At 44.5% G+C, this 18166-nt stretch overlaps 2 protein-coding genes across 4 annotated transcripts; one reads left to right on the top strand and one right to left on the bottom strand.

The window, feature by feature from the left end:
• Positions 1-201: 201 nt before the first annotated feature.
• Positions 202-10485, top strand: kpnb3 (karyopherin (importin) beta 3). Its single transcript, XM_053417569.1, has 26 exons — positions 202-356; positions 2315-2395; positions 3292-3484; positions 3641-3743; positions 3826-3922; positions 4007-4111; positions 4598-4720; positions 4815-4935; positions 5048-5135; positions 5324-5430; positions 5512-5636; positions 5754-5843; positions 6044-6217; positions 6327-6545; positions 6631-6714; positions 6808-6940; positions 7020-7141; positions 7308-7404; positions 7533-7705; positions 7793-7904; positions 8013-8068; positions 8180-8302; positions 8478-8697; positions 8781-9009; positions 9095-9236; positions 9406-10485. Exons 1-26 carry the CDS (start codon positions 279-281, stop codon positions 9490-9492), a joined length of 3282 nt encoding a protein of 1093 aa, XP_053273544.1. The 5' UTR covers positions 202-278; the 3' UTR covers positions 9493-10485.
• atg13 (ATG13 autophagy related 13 homolog (S. cerevisiae)) lies at positions 10486-18153 on the bottom strand. Of its 3 annotated transcripts, XM_053417572.1 has the most exons (18): positions 17965-18153; positions 17278-17358; positions 16993-17073; positions 16731-16850; positions 16364-16410; positions 15703-15843; positions 15566-15606; positions 15150-15246; positions 14943-15050; positions 14698-14791; positions 14432-14530; positions 13645-13728; positions 13267-13373; positions 13031-13154; positions 12866-12943; positions 12639-12746; positions 12292-12420; positions 10486-12120 (listed from the first exon to the last, which is right to left on the bottom strand). In XM_053417572.1, exons 2-18 carry the CDS (start codon positions 17344-17346, stop codon positions 12043-12045), a joined length of 1605 nt encoding a protein of 534 aa, XP_053273547.1. In that variant the 5' UTR covers positions 17347-17358; positions 17965-18153; the 3' UTR covers positions 10486-12042. The 3 variants fall into 3 exon arrangements, with proteins under 3 accessions (XP_053273547.1, XP_053273545.1, XP_053273546.1); XM_053417570.1 differs by lacking the exon at positions 14432-14530; XM_053417571.1 differs by lacking the exon at positions 14432-14530 and having other exon boundaries at positions 18021-18150.
• Positions 18154-18166: the final 13 nt, after the last annotated feature.

Here is an 18166-nt window from a genome sequence, read left to right on the forward strand (position 1 = left end):
CGAGCGCGGGTGCAGAAACTTCCCGCGCTTTGGTAATTCACTATCAACCAATAGGAACATCGCATTCCCTTTCATGCGTCGATTCCACCCAGTGCGCGCCGATGATCCGTGTGAGCCAATAGCGTGCAGTCCCGACACAGGTGGGGTCCAATGAGCGGAGAGTAGCGCTGATAAGACGGACCAATGGGAGGCCGCCGTCGCCGTATGACCGAAGCAGGGTCAGCCGGTCTCGTCTCGCCGCTTCTCCTCCCGGCTGCTCCTTTCGGATCCTCACTGCAATGGCGGAACAGCAGCAGTTCTACCTCTTGCTGGGCAACCTGATGAGCCCCGACAACGACGTCAGGAAACAATCGGAGGTAAAGACCGGGGGGGAGAGTGCAGCTGTCCCCCCGCCACTGACAAGGTCGGCGGCGGCTGGAGGTAACGGTTCGCTCCGGTTAGCCTCGGCTAGCCGCATGTTAGCTTAGCCTGCCTGGCCGCGCGCGCACCGAGCCCTCACGTCAAAGCTCCAAGAGAGTCCACGTGCGACGAGAAGCCGACACCGAGCACTGTTCAGCTAACTACCTCCACCATGTTGCGTAGTTGTGTGGACACAGCGCGTGTCTCGCCCAAACTAGCCCGGTTGTGACTGTTTGTGTCGCCGTGTGTCTGCGAGAGCCTCATCGGGGTTGAGTGAAAGTGAATTTTCCCATTAACCGGGCGCCGATCCCCAGTTTCCCCAGCTGACAGTGAAGCTAGCCCCCTAGCTAGTGGAGTACAGGAAGTAGCGTGAGGCCAAGTTTAGCCAGCAAGCTAATGCAGGTCGTAGTTGGCTAGCATGGGATTAAACACGAGTTAGATGAGATCATTAAGTCGCTGTGTGTGTAACTGAGGAAAACAAAACGGCAATGGGATCCAATATGGAGTTAGTTCCTTCAGGGCTAGCTGTTTTAGCATTCAGGTTCCTCATGCAGTTGGCCTACATTGCTCTGTGTGTAGAAGTCACAACACAGCACTTTTAAAAACATGCTGTTTCGCCCTTATTGTTGTTTTGAACTGACGTGATCCATGAAGCGATTTATCTCACTTACAGCCACGTCACTACACACACCCTCATCCCTCTCACTGGATTAGATTCTCTGAGGATTTGTCTGGTGCTGAGTGAGAGTCGAACTGGCCTGGTCCCCACACACCCTGATCGGCCCCTGTTCGCGGCAAAGCTTTTGTTACCAGTTTCCCCACTTTTGCATGAGGGGGTTGAATCTTATCTCAAAGCCCCCCCATTCAGTCAGTCAGCGTTTCCCTTTATAAAACACAGACTGTCTGTCGCGATGCTAAGCTCATTGGAATCTATCCTTTATAGAAACTGTCTTACACACATAATGGGGATTGATCCAGATGCAGGGGACAGCTATACTTGAACAAGTAGTGATTACAGCTACTGGACAGTGTCCAGGTCCATGGACATCAAACAGTCTTAAAGATCAATTTAATAAATACTTTAAAGTCCCGTTGAAATACTTTGGACTACTTGATGTTCAGTAAAAGTAGTTTTGATGCTTGACAGACTTCTTCAGTAGAAATAAGGTTATTTTGAGACACCACATGAAGGAGTTGTGTTGTATTTACATTCACTGTAACTTCTGCTAACTTAAAACACTCAAATGTGGCAGTGCAGGTTCTATTTAAATGTCTCCTGTTGCCAAAGTTATACTCGTCCTGCGTCTTTGTAATGCAAATTAGCTCACTTTAAAAACACATTTTTATGGTTATTTCTGCATTTGCATTTTTCCAGCAGACACCGACTTGTGTTAACTTGGAGCCTCTGTGCAATCACTTGATAAACACAGCCACATTTTTGTTTACCACCTACCCCACTTGCACATCATCAGTTCCATCAGTTATTTGTCCCGGAGCACACGCCCAAGGCTTCATGCATCTCCATGGAGCCCATCCCTATGTGTTTGCATTTCTTATGTGGCTTAAAACCACTGCAAGTGGAGACCAACACAAACGGGAAGCACGCAAAATGCATCAGAAAAAATAAAATATGTAGTCGAGTTACGTCCGTCATAAACTATATGAAAATTACAAAGATTTCTGGACAGTTGCTGAGAGACCACATCATTTGTTTCAGCTCGAAATGTGACAGTGTGGAAGTACAGGTGTGTGCAAAATAGTTTTTCTTTGTGACTGCGATAAAGCGATTGTGACATTCTCACTGGTAGTGATCCATTTTTCCATGGAATGTCTGAAATTGTACATCTGTCTTGCTGCTCACGATGCACCAAATTGGACGACTCATCCTTACCACTTTTCGTAATGTTCTTTGCAGGAGACCTATGACACTATCCCCGGCCCGAACAAGATCACATTCTTGCTGCAGGCCATCAGAGATGCATCTGCTGCAGAGGAGGTTTGTACCAAGACCGTTTTGGCTTGAACTGAAGGAAGGCTAAGGAAATCTTTAGGTTTAGCCTCCCAGCCCAATGTAAAAAGCAATAACCCTGGCAATTCCTGAACCAGGACATTTTGTGTTAAAAGGATTCATACTGTAAGTGTTGTTGTATGTTCACTTTGAAAAGATACAGGATTGACTGCATTTTTAGAGTGTATTGACATGTGTGCCCTCACCCCACCCTGACAAGAAGACCCATGAGTCACAGTTTTGGCATTTTGGCTGTTATGTTTACTCTGAGTCCACCAGCTGCTTGGGCCTCCATGCTTCCTCTACTTTTCTTTACCTCGAGGCTGGTATTTTTAGAGTCTTGAAATGAGAGTAGGCATAGAGGTGCTGGGCCCAGGGAGGGTGACTGCCTTTCTGGGATGCTGCAGGTTTTTTCAGAGTGGCTTTTATTTTGGAGGGGCGACCATTTATTCTAATTAGGCACCCAGTTCATTCTAGTGCTTTGGCAGCAGCAGGTTTTATTGGGCATCTCAATAAATCCACAAGGAAGTTGTATAAACTTATTTGTGTCACAGATTTGTTGCAACATCCACCATCATGTTGCCTGGTAGCCACTAAGATTTACCTTTAACCTTAGTTTACCCTCCGGTTCGGCTTGTAAAGCTGCTGCGATTAAAAGGTCAAAAACATCCGATGATGATGACACTAACATGCACCACTGAAGATGGGCCCCTTACATTCGCTGGTGGTCTCTTGCATCCAATAACATCAACTGGTGGTTGCGCTAGACCTTCAAACATCTTTTCTTATGTCCTAAAACATGAGTTTAACTCTTGCACTTTGGTGTTGGAGGCCACAGAAGGGAGAGTAACAAAATGTTGAAACAAATTTTTGAATCCACTCAGGTCAGACAGATGGCTGCAGTGCTGCTTCGGCGGCTGCTGTCATCGTCCTTCGAGGAGATCTACCCGGGCCTGACCCTGGAGATGCAGACGGTCATCAAGACAGAACTGCTGACCAGCATCCAGCAGGAGACCTTGCCAAACATCCGCAAGAAGGTCTGCGATATTGCAGCCGAGCTCTGCCGCAACCTCATTGGTAATTAACCTCAGATTTTTCACAACCTGAAGTTTCGACCTGTGCACTGACTGATTGTTTTTTTTAAGTACTTCCTACATTCTGTCATTTTAAATAGTGATGGTTGTGTTGAAATGATCAGTAATCCTCTTATTGTGGGGCCTTTTTAAAATCTAGATGATGATGGAAATAACCAGTGGCCAGAGCTGCTCAAGTTTTTGTTTGACTCTGTCAACTCTGACAATGTCGGCCTGCGAGAAGCGGCACTCCACATATTCTGGTGAGCCCCAGTTTTAATCAAACTGCTTCCTTCTTTCGGCATAAGCAGCGGTGGGTGATAATGTGATTTTGTTTCATTTTAGGAACTTCCCAGGAATTTTTGGCAACCAGCAGCAGCATTATATGGAGGTCATCAAACGTATGCTTGTTCAGTGCATGCAGGACCAGGCTAACCCACACGTAAGGTTTAAAACATTCACAGGATAGATTGCTTCCAGGTTGATTATGAATGTGCATTTCATTTTAAAAATACTTATCCTTCAGATTCGTACCCTGGCGGCTCGGGCTGCAGCTTCCTTCATTCTGTCCAACGAAGGCAACACCGCTTTGCTGAAGCACTTTTCCGACCTGCTGCCAGGAATCCTGCAGGTGAGACACAAGCACGTCTGAGTTTTGATGTTCTCTACATTAGATTTAAACAACGATACTTTGACTTTTGTGTATTGTTTTGTGTGGGTCCTAACCATCTAGGCCCATTATGTGGAATATAAATTACAATGAAGAGAGAATAAGGAAGTTGATTCAAACAAAACAAATTTCCGTGATATACAGTGCTAACAAGACCAGTAGCTGCTCCTCCCAGCAGTGATTATATTACACAACCCGAGTTAACAACAGGCATTAGACCATAGGATGTAGGATGTCCAATATATCAAGTCATTTCCCAACAGCTATATCTTTTTGAATCCTTCCTAAGCTACATCACAACAGGATCTCAGATTGTTTGCCAGTGACCTATCATGATAGAGTTGGAAGTTAAACCCTTAGATTATAGCAGCAGTATGAATTCAGCATTAGCTGCTTGCTTCAGAATGAATGAAGTTGCAACACAGACCTCATCTTGTTTTTCATCAGGCGGTGAACGAGTCCTGCTACCAGAGCGACGACTCTGTGCTCAAGTCTTTAGTGGAAATTGCAGACACGGCGCCCAAATACCTGAGGCCCAACCTGGAGGCGACTCTGCAGCTCTGTCTGAAGGTGAGTCAGAGAGCAGCATAATGCAAGCTATCACTTTACTGCTCAAAATGATGCTTTCAATTTCGACACGCACTTATCTCTGTCCCCTTCTCAGTTGTGTGCAGACACCAACCTGACCAACATGCAGAGGCAGTTGTCATTGGAAGTCATCGTCACCTTATCTGAGACGGCAGCCGCCATGTTGAGGAAACACACTGCAATTGTGGCTTCGAGTGGTGAGGATTTGGTTTAAGTTCATGTAATTCAGAGTTCCCCCCATTAGTCTTATCCCACCTAAAGATGTTAGGTTGAATAGTTCAAGACAACTGTTATGTGTTGTGTCCTCAGTGCCCCAGATGCTGGCTATGATGGTGGACCTGGAGGAGGACGATGAGTGGGCCATGGCTGATGAGTTGGAGGACGATGACTTTGATAGGTAAGGACTTGAACATCATCAGCAGGACATATATTGTGGTTAGGATAGGAAAAATGTTTTTTCTGTAGCTTCACTCCAGGAGTTTAACTTTTGAATATAAGATGAAAAGTGATGGCGTCTAAATGTAGAGATCTAAAGGATCAGAATATGTTTGGCAGTATTTTGAAGATCTTTTATGTACTCAACAGTAATGCTGTAGCCGGGGAGAGCGCTCTGGACCGGATCGCCTGTGGTCTGGGAGGAAAGATCATTTTGCCCATGATCAAACAGCACATCATGACGATGCTGCAGAACCGTAAGTAAACCTACTGAGCACATGGATGGTTTTAAATCGGTCACTGTGAACATGGGATTAACCCTGCATGTTTGTCGCTAGCTGACTGGAAGTACCGTCACGCCGGGCTGATGGCGCTGTCGGCCATTGGTGAGGGCTGCCACCAGCAGATGGAGGCTATCCTCCAGGAGATCGTCAGCTTTGTTCTCATCTTCTGCTCCGACCCTGTAAGAAATATATTAGTTTTTTTTACCACTGTTAAAGGATTTGATCACATGGCAGCTGCTATTTTTTATGGTGTTTTTAAAGTTCAATTCTCTCCCCCCCCCCCCCCCCCCCCCCAGCATCCAAGAGTGCGTTATGCTGCCTGCAACGCTATTGGACAGATGGCCACAGACTTTGCTCCAACCTTCCAAAAGAAATTCCACGATAAGGTATTTAAAGGGGGGTTTTCTGGTGGCTGCAAATTCAGTAGCTTCTGTGGTCTATCGTGATTTTTAGATTCAGTTATCTAACAGGTATTTTGGGCACTCAGCGAAACAGAAATATGCAGAATCACGTTTGCAAGCTACAACCAAAATTGTCTTTCCCTGCTGTGGACCATGAGGACTCACCCTGTCGGTCTCTCTTCCAGGTGATCTCAGCCCTGCTTCAGACCATGGAAGACCAAAGTAACCCTCGGGTGCAGGCGCACGCTGCTGCCGCCCTCATCAACTTCACAGAGGACTGTCCCAAATCCCTGCTCATCCCTTATCTGGACAGCTTGGTGCAGCACCTTCACGTCATTATGGTTGCCAAGCTGCAAGAGGTAATAATAAATAATAATAATAAAAAAAGCAGTGGGATCATCACGAAAAAGAATTATATGAATTTTCTTGCAAAACTAATCCACTTAACTGTCTTCTCTTCTCCCACAGTTGATCCAGAAGGGCACCAAACTGGTCCTGGAGCAGGTGGTGACGTCCATCGCCTCGGTGGCCGACACAGCTGAGGAGAAGTTTGTGCCATACTATGACCTGTTCATGCCCTCGCTCAAACACATCGTAGAAAATGCAGTGCAGAAGGAACTGCGGCTGCTTCGTGGCAAGACCATAGAGTGCATCAGTCTCATCGGCCTGGCTGTCGGCAAAGACAAGGTACATCCCTGAAGCTTGTGATCAAACGTTCTGCTGAGATCTCAAAGAGAATTTCCGGTTTGTTTATTTATTCTTTCTGTTCTAGTTCATGCCAGATGCCTCTGCCGTCATGCAGCTGCTCCTCAAAACACAGACAGACTTCAATGACCTGGAGGATGATGATCCTCAGGTAAGAAGACATAGATGTCATTTTTAACTATCAAGTTTTTTAATTATTCCTTTCTACTTAGTCAAACTGTCCCATTTTGTGTGTGTGGTTTAGATCTCGTACATGATCTCCGCCTGGGCCAGGATGTGTAAGATCCTGGGGAAGGAGTTTCAGCAGTATCTGCCCGTGGTGATGGGCCCGCTGATGAAGACGGCCTCCATCAAGCCTGAGGTGGCCCTCCTCGACAGTAAGTCACACATTGGAGCTTTAAATGCACTTCAACAGCAGGCGCAAACAATCTTATAAAATCCGTCTTTGTCTTATAGCCCAGGATATGGAGAACATATCGGAGGATGACGGCTGGGAGTTTGTCAACCTGGGCGACCAGCAGAGTTTTGGCATCAAGACGGCCGGTCTAGAGGAGAAGGCCACTGCCTGTCAGATGCTGGTGAGTGCCTGATAAGGGTGAGGTCTCCAAACTGACAGGATCCCGAGGGATATTGAGTCAGATCTGGAACAGCCAGTATCACATACCTAAAGCCATTGTTCATCTATACCTAAATCTAGATGTTGAGTTTCATCCTTGTTAGTAAAATGTTTGTGTTGTGTTTCAGGTGTGTTATGCCAAAGAGTTGAAGGAAGGCTTTGTTGAGTACACGGAGCAGGTGGTGAAGCTGATGGTTCCTCTACTCAAGTTCTACTTCCACGATGATATCCTTTTGACCAAAACTGGAATTTCCTCCTCATATAAAAATGTTTTTTTACTTTAGTTGTTTGAACCATTTAATTTGTCCATTAAAATATCAGCCGTGTCTGTGGCATTTCCATAACTATCTCACGTGTGCGAGTGGCTGCAGCCGAGTCCATGCCCCTGCTGCTGGAGTGCGCTCGTGTTCGAGGACCCGAGTACCTCACCCAGATGTGGCACTTCATGTGCGACGCCCTCATCAAGTCCATCGGCACAGAGCCGGACTCGGACGTCCTGTCAGAAATCATGCACTCTTTTGCCAAGGTAACTTTAACTTAAAACAATCAGCACAATCCAAGGCTTCCTGTCCAGTGACTGTTCTGACTGATGTGAGTTTGTGTTTTTCGTCAGTGTATTGAGTTGATGGGTGACGGGTGTCTGAACAATGAGCATTTCGAGGAGCTGGGTGGCATCTTGAAAGGAAAACTGGAGGAGCATTTTAAGAACCAGGAGCTCAGACATAGTGAGGCTTCATCACTCCCTTCAAATTTTATTCTTTCCCCTCAGATTTGTGCTTCAGAATTTATCTTTTTGAACAATTTAACATCAGATCAATACTTTGTCTTCACAGCCAAGAGACAGGATGAAGACTATGACGAGCAGGTGGAGGAAACATTACAAGACGAGGTAAATATTTATATTTAAGTAAAGCTGGAGGTTGTCTGGTACAATAAATGCCTCATGAAACTTTAACTATATTTAACGACAATGCAACACCTTCCTTTTTCTTTTCTCCAGGATGAGAATGATGTGTACATCCTGACTAAAGTGTCAGACATCCTGCACTCAGTCTTCAGTAGTTACAAAGAGAAGGTGCTGCCATGGTTCGAACAGCTGCTGCAGCTCATCGTACAGCTAATAGTAAGTTCTTATTGTTTTATTCTCAAATTTCAATATATTCTGTATCAATACAAACCTACTGGAAAAACGAGTGGACCTTTTAAAAAGTGGCCACTAGATGGTGCCAAATTGACTTTTGATTCACTTCACATATTGAGGGAGAAACTGTAACTAACTTGATCATCTTGCTCTTAAGTGTCCCAGCAGGCCGTGGGCGGACAGACAGTGGGGTCTGTGCATATTCGACGACGTGGTGGAGCACTGCAGCCCCTCCTCCTTCAAATACGCAGAGTATTTCCTGCAGCCGATGATGCAGTCTGTGTGTGACACAAGCCCCGAGGTTCGGCAGGCGGCCGCCTACGGTGTTGGTGTCATGGCTCAGTACGGAGGAGAGAACTACCGCCAGTTCTGTACAGGTACGTCTTGGTTACTGGTCTTTGCTTGCGGTGATGTTGCTGTTTCGTTGATTTCTTGTTGATGGTTTGTTCCGTTGTTGTAGAGGCCATCACGTTGCTGGTCAGAGTCATCCAGGCAGCAGAGTCCCGCACCAAGGAAAACGTTAATGCCACAGAGAACTGCATCTCCGCTGTCGGAAAGGTCATGAGGTTTCGGCCGGAGTGCGTCAACGTCAACGAGCTCCTTCCCCACTGGCTCAGCTGGCTTCCACTCAACGAGGACAAAGAGGAGGCCGTGCACACATTTGATTTTTTGTGCGACCTCATTGAAAGGTAGGATTGCTGCCACATGTTTGCCAATTTAAAAGAAAAATGAAACATCATGTCCCTCCTGCTGATAATCATCTTGTCTCCGCAGCAACAACCCCATCGTCCTCGGGCCAGATAACGCCAACCTTCCCAAAATCTTCCTCATCATCGCAGAGGGTGTTGCAAATGAATCGGTCAAGAGCGAAGATGCTTGCAGCAAACGTCTCGCGAATGACATCCGTCAAGTGCAGGTGAGTTACAGCTACGTCACCATGTCAGGAAATGTCCCCTACTTATGGATATAGAATTAAGCACCACCACAGATGGAGTCCAAGGTGTCTGTCAAGGGATTTGTTTTAGGTGACTAAACATCAAGTAGAGCTCTTTCATGGTATTGACCCTTTTTGTCGTGTCTTCCAGATGTCGACAGGATTATGGACGCAGTGTGTATCGTCGCTGAACGAGACGCAGCAGAAAGCCATACAGGACCTACTTAACACTGCCTGAGCCTGAACCCGGTCACCTCCCCGCTCCTTTTTACAAATAAAAAAATTATGAATTAAGCCCATGAAGAAAAGTCGAGCTCCTGGATCTCCTCCGTTCACTCCCTCTTCCTCCTCCTGCTCCGAACTGTAGTGTTCATGGACACCCCCGTAACCATCGTACGATTCTATAACTCCACCCACATTCAGCAGACTGGGGGAGCAGGTTGGATAATTATGACAATGGAAGACATTGGCCATCCAAGACTATAACCCTGTATCCAAGGAAATGGGAAGGAGAGTGCATCAGTCACCCCGCGTCTCATCGCCATCACACATCTTCTATCCGGATGTTTGGTTTCCAACCATTCCCTGAATTGTCTCTGCGCCCAGAGGAACTCATTCTCCACTTAGCCCAAACAATCTCATTGGACAGTCCGGCTCAGAGGGGCCGAAGTGGGGGAGAGTGGGGACAGGACATTCTCTTGGACTGAGCAATTGAATTCGGTGAAAATGCACACTGGGCAAACACTGCCTGTCTCCTGTGAATTTTTTTTTTCTTTTCCTTTTGTATTTTTATTTGATTTCTTTTGGTTCCGTGTTTCCTGGGGGGAAGCGACCTCTGAGGGTATGTTTCAAAAGTAACGGCATGTTTGTTTAAATGGCTAACTCTAGAAAATATAAATAGTTAGGAAATTTACATCATCATTGTCTGGAAAGAGTTGTCATTGATTCAAGAAACTTTCCTCCATAGCCTTTCAGACAGCTGTTCACTGGAAATGTTTGGACGCTTCTCTGCCCCTTCACGTAGCAGAGTTAGGGGTTCTCGGACAAGAACGTTGAGGTGTAGCTGGCCACAATGCGTATGACATGCTGGTGGAACATGAATTGTAGTATTCGTAAAATGCGTGCTACCATAATGTTATTCTTTATGGTTTTCGACCCTTCGCAGTCCTGCAGGTATGTAATAGAACTGCAGAAAATACCAACAATAAAATTCCATTTGAGAATTCTGAAATGACTTTCTTCATTTGTTTCAACAGAGCAACCATGCTTTATTAGGACACAAATGTTTAAATTAAAGCTCTCAACCAAACTCTGTCATGGATGTTGACCTGGTGCCTTCTGTAGACAGCTGTGTTTACCCCCCCCCGCCCTTTACAAAATCACAAAATATACATTAGCAGGATGTACAGACTGCTGTAAGTTCAGAGCTGACACTTTAGAAGAAAACTAAGGCAACAGTCCTGCAAAAAATCCTCCCTCCATTAAATTGACTGGGAAAGAGTAATTCCTAACGTGCTGTTTTGCGGGTTAATGTCCACTCTGCTACTTCATCTTAAAGGGAACATATTATGCCCATTTTACCACAGTTGATATGGTTCCTTGGGGTCTTAATGAAATGTCTAACATATTTTGGTCAAAATACCACAAGGATAATTTAAAACTGCCCTCCTCAGATTGACCTGTTTTGAGTGCCCCGCCCCCCCTCCCTCCTTAACAAGATACAAGCGCCCAGATTTGTTGCTATCCACCACCTCTGTAGAAATATGGCTACTGGAGACGAAGATACAATCTTGCAACCATTTCGATTTGAACCAGAGTCAGGTGGGCCGCAGTCTGGCTGCGAGCTCCCCAGCCCAGCAGTGGCACAAAAGTGGAATTTTCATAATATGTCCCCTTTAAGCTATCCAGAGATTCTGTCGTACTTGACGGAAGCTACCTGAAAAACCCAAGGTAATGGTATCAGCCATTTTTAATTCATCCACCTCATGGCTTTGAGATGGCTCAACCTACGGAATCCTTTTCAGCACAAACTGAATTTTTTAATCTTCTGGAATGAAGGATTCATTTCAGGACTGTTGCATTAGACTAGTGCACTTTATTAACTGGCAACTAGGCGTGGCCCCACAACAAATTGATTTCTCTACACATACAAGGGCTGTCATGATTTCTTTCTGCACTGGGACTGACATTGAATGTTTAAATCCCCAGGCCAGCTGGGAACACCTGGCTCGGTCAGGCTTTCAATCTAACTTTGAAACTGTCATTTTCACTACACATCAACTTCCACTGTGAGGCCAAAGTGGAATTTTTCTCTAAGACCAGCTTTTGTAGAAGAAAATAATATTTGTTTAAGTCTGTCAAGATTTGATTTCATCTTTCTGATCAGATATGTTCAGAAAAGCCATGTTGTAAAGGAAACCTTGAGGGTGGGAGAGATTATAGTGAACTACAGTTAAAAGCTGTCTGTCCTTGAATGTCATAGCTGTCTAAAGTGACTAAACCCAAGTTTCGTGCCACACAGAAGATTTTCAGTTTGAATTTACACAACCAGAGCAAGAGGAGGGGATGCCAGTGTCAGAGGAAATAATACAGTATATACAGTGAAGAGGTTGCGCGTGTGCTGAACAGGAAGTGGAGAGGAAATGAGATGCTTCACATTAAAACATGGTGATTTAGGACAAACAACTACAGAGCCTCCAGTGTGCTTCTCCCTTAAATTTGTCTCCTTAGCTATTTCCTCAGCACTCGAATGCAGTCCTCTCCCGTCGGCTTCTTCCCCCCTCCTCCTCTACTGGAGCATGTCCACAAAAGCGTCAAACTCGTCGATGTTTTTCTCGTAGACGGCCAGTTTCTCTGGCAGAGAGTCCTGCAGAAAGAAAATGAAAATCACAGTTGTTTACATACATTGTTCACTGTTTTGCTAGAGGACACCATGAAAAACAAGATTTTAAATAAGAGCTGTTCTGATACCCGCCACTCTGCAGTATCAGAAAACCTACTTAAAAACCTCATTGACGGTAAAAGTCTAAAGTGTTACCAGGTCATCGGCCATCGACTGAGCGCTGATGTGTAGAGAGAGACTGGCCAGCTGTGGAGGATTTTGAAACTCTCTGTAGAACGTGCCCAAATCCATCGGCAACAGGTCGTCTTTAGAGAAGGCAGGTCTCTGCAAACAGGAGGGTGGAATTATTTCACATTCACAGAAATTACAGGTTTCTTTTAAGAAAAATATCTGAGGTGTTAAGTTGTTTTCCAGCACTTGTATAATAAATGACCATGGACCATCTGACAATTATTTTCATTAACAGTGAGGTAACATTTTAAATGTTTTAAGGTCAGGACAGTAGTGAGTGAGCAGAAGACACTTAAACAATGAGTACGTACAAAGTCGACCATAACGAAATCGTCCTGCTGCCCCGATCCCTCTGAGCCCTGGGAGTGAAGGCTGGCCTGCAGGGGGGACGGGCAGGGAGGGGAGTCTGGGGGCTGCACCTGAACACAAACACAAAAGTATCTCAATGCAGAAAAAAACTGCCAGTTTTGTAGTTTTTTAAGAAAATTATAGATTGTCCATTTCAAGGTCAGACAACACATCAGCGGTCAACAGTTACCATGGGATCATTCTCCTCTGGGTCCAGGCCTCGAGGGGCGAATGCAGCAAATGGCAGGTCCAGACTGGCTGCTGTTAACTACACAAACACACAGATCGAAATTTAGTGTTCCCTTCAGTGATGCAACCACGAGTGGATAAACACAAGAGACTATTTGTGATTTACCTGTGTGGCAGGTTTATTGACAAACGCTCCGACTTTCCTCGTGAACGCGTTGAGAGACTCCACCGGGTCATAGGGGGAAACACTCCTTCCTTCATCGCTGTGCAACAGACCGTCATCATCACCACTGGAAACGGGGATGAGACAAGTTGTTAATAGTCTCATCAAGTTCCCATTACCATTAAAACAAAGGGGAATAACTTTGTTGATGCTGAGTTTAGGTGATGTCAGAGATTTACCTGCTGCCAGGGGTGTTGGGGGCTTGCTCGGCTGTCAGGTGGGTGTCTGTTCCATGAGGATAGGCAGGAACCATTACAACCCCGCCCTCCCTCACAGCATGCAATACCTGAAGAGGGAGAACATATACAGTCAACAAAAAAACAATGGTACTTGCAGTATAACAGTATTTAAGGGCGGACATTTCAAAGTTTAATCTTATTGATAACCAGCTTTTTTATTTTTTGGGGAAAAAGCTGTCTACAGTGACTATCGTTTGTGGACTAGAGTCTGATCTGTGATACCAGCATTTATGATAAATGGGCCAATAACAATGGCTCTGCTAATGGATTGGTCAAACTCTACTGTGTCTGGAAGTGAGGTGATTGATGCAGCATCACCTGGTTTGGATTGGCAGCGGGGTGACAAAGATCAGCAGCTCCTGCTAGAGTTGGAGGATGGTAGGATAATCTTGAAGCATAAAGCTGGAGAGAAACAGAAACGTAAGGAATTAAGAAAATCCCATGAAACAGAAGCTGTTTTCAGACATGAACTCCGGACAACTGGGTCCTGACATTCTCCGGACTGTGCCACTCATGAACAACAAAACAACAACAAAAAAATTGAGTTTGTTTTTGTGTGCAGCACATCAACTCTGGCATCAGCCGTTATCACCAAAAGCTCTTGAATCTTATTGTGTTTCCAAGTTGACATCTTTGTCTGCGTCTTCTACATGTAGGTCAGCTCTTGTTTCAGTTTCATGTTTATTGTGTGTTTGAAAAGTCATCTACATGCCATATGGTTGGCTGTGAATTTTGGGCTAAGTCCAACATTTAATTAGGGGGCTGACAGGAAAAACTCTGGGGAATGTCCGGAGTTCAATGCATGTCTGAAAGCAGCTACACTGTTCTCGGAACCGAGGCGAAGGAGATGATGATACAAGATTAAGATGAAAAAAAAAATCTATTGAACACCAGCAAACAGGAGTCACAACATAAAGCTATTAGTAAGTGATGGAGCTTTAAACGAGGACAAAAGGATGATGGTTAAACAAAGTTTCTGATGCAGCTCCGGCACAACAAGGAGCAACACACACCCCAAAACAAAACATGAGGGATCGGACAGAACAGCCGAGTTGATCTGTGAAGTTTCAGAGCGTCACACACACGGTTGCCAGCGCAGACTCACAGTGTGAGTGACAAGTCCGGAAGCCAATGGAAGCTGCAGACTGTCCACAGGGAGGGGCTTGGGCAGTTTAGAGGGAGACGGACTCAGTGTGCACACACACTGAGATATTGCAGACACACACACACAAAAAAAACATTCAATAAAAGGACATCAGGAAAGAGAAGACAAAGAGAGAAAAGATAAAGTGAAATATAAAAACAGGAAATGGAGAGAAAAAGTCACAAGGTTAAAGAAAGAAAGACAAAAGAAATGAGTACGTGTCATACCTGAGAGGGAGGGGAGGTGGAGAAGGAGGTGGTGCAGACCTCCTGTGAATCCTGAACTCCTGCATAATGTCCTCCGTCCTCGTCATCCGGAGCTCTACACAAACAAAATACAAAACAACACAAAATAACTTTGTTTTTTCTTTCTGTTGATACATTTAAACTTGAAGGACTCATAAGCTAAGTTGAGAAGTGTCTCCATTTTAAAATGAATGGCTGCTTTCACTTCCAGAACTTTCCGGGGTTACCTGTAGTTGCAGGGATGACCCATATTTGCAGGACGGTGGCTGCCGCAGGGAGGATCCACAAAGTGATCCACGATGATGCCCATGATCGGAGCGGCTCGCTCAAACTGCCTGCAGAGGACGGCAATTCAACAGTTGTATAAAATCGATAAATATAATAACTAATATTAACTTCCTTTCTAAGAAAATCAGTTAGAGTGTTCTGGTTACCTGTTAGACATGAATGCCAGGTTGGTGCGGTAGGCACATGAAAGTGTGACTGTGCCAACAGGGGTTCCAACAACACCAACACGCACTGTCTGAAAACCTTAAAAACAAAGAGGACGACTCAGTTAAGAAAGATTTCAGCTGGTTTAATGCAGTTTGCTTCAGATATTTTCAGCACAACTTATATTTCATTTATTGTAAATATGCGGTTTCATTTGTTAGAATAACTTATGACATAAAAAGGAAACCACTTATAAGGTCATCTGTTGTTTTACTTTGTGTTTAGATGTGACAAAGGTAAAAACTGTTAAGAATGTAAAGTATAAGTAGTTTGCTTCTTTTCCAACCGTACTTTTGTAATGTTAAGTCATTGTGAATGCTTTGTTAGTGATTTTTCAATAAGATGAGGTCACAGTTACCTTCCCCTAATCCATTCAGCTGGACTTCTCCAAAATAAATCCTGGACAGAGGAGAGACAGACACACAACAAACAGGGAGGTTTAGACAACTGGACTGAATACTCACAGCTAAACAGGGACCGGGAGAGTCCACATACCTGTATAATATGACGTAGTCATGTCCCTGCTTTCTGGACAGTTTATAGGCGGGTGTTACTCTGGTGATGGCCAGCAGAGACTTCAGAAGCACAGAGAGACGGTTGTACACAGTATATGACACCTTGATGTCTTTATCGCACCTGCAGCAGAAACAGAAAACAGCACGTCTCACTGGAGGCCTTTCAAATAACTATCGTAATAACGTAATAAAATATTTGTGTCTTATTATTCAAAATCAAAAATTCAAAATGAGGAAGTCTGCTCCTTGTGGATAACAAGACATACTTTAAAATGGGGACCTAGTATTAGAGCCTCACAGGGTGAAAACATTCAACTTGAGATGTGTTATAACAACAAAATGTCACTGACGTAAGGACAAGGTCAACCATTTATGACTTCAAGCAGCTGATGCCCACTGTGATGGGTTATTTGAACTTCTCAACAGTTCCCTCACTTATTCACAAAGCTCTGTTATTTTAGAAGCCGGGAAGCAGTCGTCACAAGTGCAGCACATGATGAAGTGACCATTACAGCATCAGTATTGTGAATACTGCTTCTATTACTACAGTTTAAAAATGTTGTCTTCCAAGCTAGTTCTGTAAGCAGAAACATGGACAGCATTGAAAGGCCTCTTATCTCTTCTAACAATCATTCACTCACTTTTCATTCATCTCCAGGCACCAAGTCTCTAACTCCATTGAGTCGCCCTGAATGGGAAAGAAACAGAGGAACAGATGAGCCGAGGGACATAAATCTGGGACAATTTTTTTGGGGGAATTACATCTTCATTTTCATTTGTTTAGACATACAAGAGTAGATGAGTCATCTGGTAACTTTGATTAATAAAATACACGCAATTTCTACCTGCAATTTCACCAAGCATTCATGTTTTAAAAGCCCTGACCACTTCTCGGATTATTTATGATATGTTAATAAAGCTTACAATAAAGTATCTGCAGAGATTGAGGTCATTTATTTACAAAAGAAGAAAATGGAAGCAGTAGATGATCAGAAGGAGGGTTTTTACCTCTGATGTCTTCAGGGAGATCTCAACACACATGGAGCGTCCGATGCCTGGAAGTTGACCCGCCAGCGCTTTCTTGGCTTCATGAGTCACCTCTGGTATGTCTTTGATGGCCAAATTAAACTGGGGGGTGATAAAATGATTAAACTTTTCACTTATAAAAGGCAGAAAACCATGTGCAACAACGGGCTACAGATACAAAACAACTACAACAATCTAATCGATGACTACAAATTCATAATAGGGAAAAGGAAAATGAGTTTACCCAGTCTGAGCCTGTAGGGGATGAGGAAGAGCGAGTGCAGATTTTCTCACCGAGTCGGGCTTGGACTATCACCTGAACAGTCTACCAACACACACAAAACCCGCAATGAGACATCGAATTGTGAGTGGCCATCTTAGAAACAAAAAGCTGTTTACATGAAAATCCAAAACATGTTGGTTTAACATGTAACAGACAACACAAGGCCTCAGGGACACGTGATAGGCTGTAGTTATCATGGACATGTCTAGATTCAAACTCATAACAAAGAACATATATCTCTATTACCTTCAAGGCAAAGAACTTGATGAACTTGTCCAAGTCCTTTTTATCCTGGGGACTTAGGTCACTGTCCATGTTGACACGACCCTGCAATCCAACATGACAGTCACTTAGAGATGGAAACAATAAAAACAACCTTCTATAATGTCGAGCATGAGCTTGTTTTGCAACGGCATCCAACCTATATTCATTCAAATTTAATTATTCAACTATATATGGCTTTAGAAGCTGAGTGAGGGTCGACACAGATATTTGTGAATATTGACAGTTTCAATCCCATCTGTATGTTGCCTAAACAAAACAGCTCAGAGGCCTAAAAGACAAATACAGACGCATATAAAGCGTCTCCATCAATACCACCACGGAGGCTGTTTGTAACGGTTGTTTTTAGCCTCCATGCAGCAGCAGCTCCTGTCACCAGCCACGTAGCGAGGCCTCCACGTTGACATGAGATTGTCCAGTAAGATTTGGAGGTCATGTTAAACCACAGGACGCTGACAACCACTTAACACTGTACACAACACGATCCAATGTATTTAAAAGCAATCAAACAGCAATTTGATCGATAGTTGCATTTGTTTTTCCTGTCACAGAGACGAGTGAGTCAGTGACACACTGTGTGACGCGCTTACGCTAGCCAGCTAGCTAGCTGGCTACAACGCACTTTAATGTGAAACAAAAAGCAAAACTTACATCCGCTGTTGCCCTAAAGATGAAGCTTCAATAAAATAAAAAGCGGGTTAACTAACGTGACGAAGAAAACTGCGCTCGACGGCGATTTAAACATCCGTCTGAGATGTACACAACACTGAAGACAACAGGGCTGCTCGTCTGTTTATCTCCTCCATGTCGACGTGTTTGGGTCGCAGTGCTTCCACACAGGCACTTTCGTCGA

This window comes from Pleuronectes platessa, chromosome 24 (assembly GCF_947347685.1).
Source record: "Pleuronectes platessa chromosome 24, fPlePla1.1, whole genome shotgun sequence".
NCBI lineage: Eukaryota > Metazoa > Chordata > Actinopteri > Pleuronectiformes > Pleuronectidae > Pleuronectes > Pleuronectes platessa.

What these genes read in the sequence shown, in the direction of transcription:
- atg13 (XM_053417572.1), bottom strand. Translation starts at nt 17,346, where the DNA reads ATGGACAGTGACCTAAGTCCCCAGGATAAAAAGGACTTGGACAAGTTC. An exon ending in TCTCCCTGAAGACATCAGAG is followed by an intron (nt 16,411 to 16,730) that starts GTAAAAACCCTC and finishes TTTCCCATTCAG; the next exon opens with GGCGACTCAATGGAGTTAGA. An exon ending in CTGGCATTCATGTCTAACAG is followed by an intron (nt 15,051 to 15,149) that starts GTAACCAGAACA and finishes CGTCCTCTGCAG; the next exon opens with GCAGTTTGAGCGAGCCGCTC.
- kpnb3 (XM_053417569.1), top strand. Translation starts at nt 279, where the DNA reads ATGGCGGAACAGCAGCAGTTCTACCTCTTGCTGGGCAACCTGATGAGC. An exon ending in CTCTGCAGCTCTGTCTGAAG is followed by an intron (nt 4,721 to 4,814) that starts GTGAGTCAGAGA and finishes TCCCCTTCTCAG; the next exon opens with TTGTGTGCAGACACCAACCT. An exon ending in TTGTGCGACCTCATTGAAAG is followed by an intron (nt 9,010 to 9,094) that starts GTAGGATTGCTG and finishes TTGTCTCCGCAG; the next exon opens with CAACAACCCCATCGTCCTCG.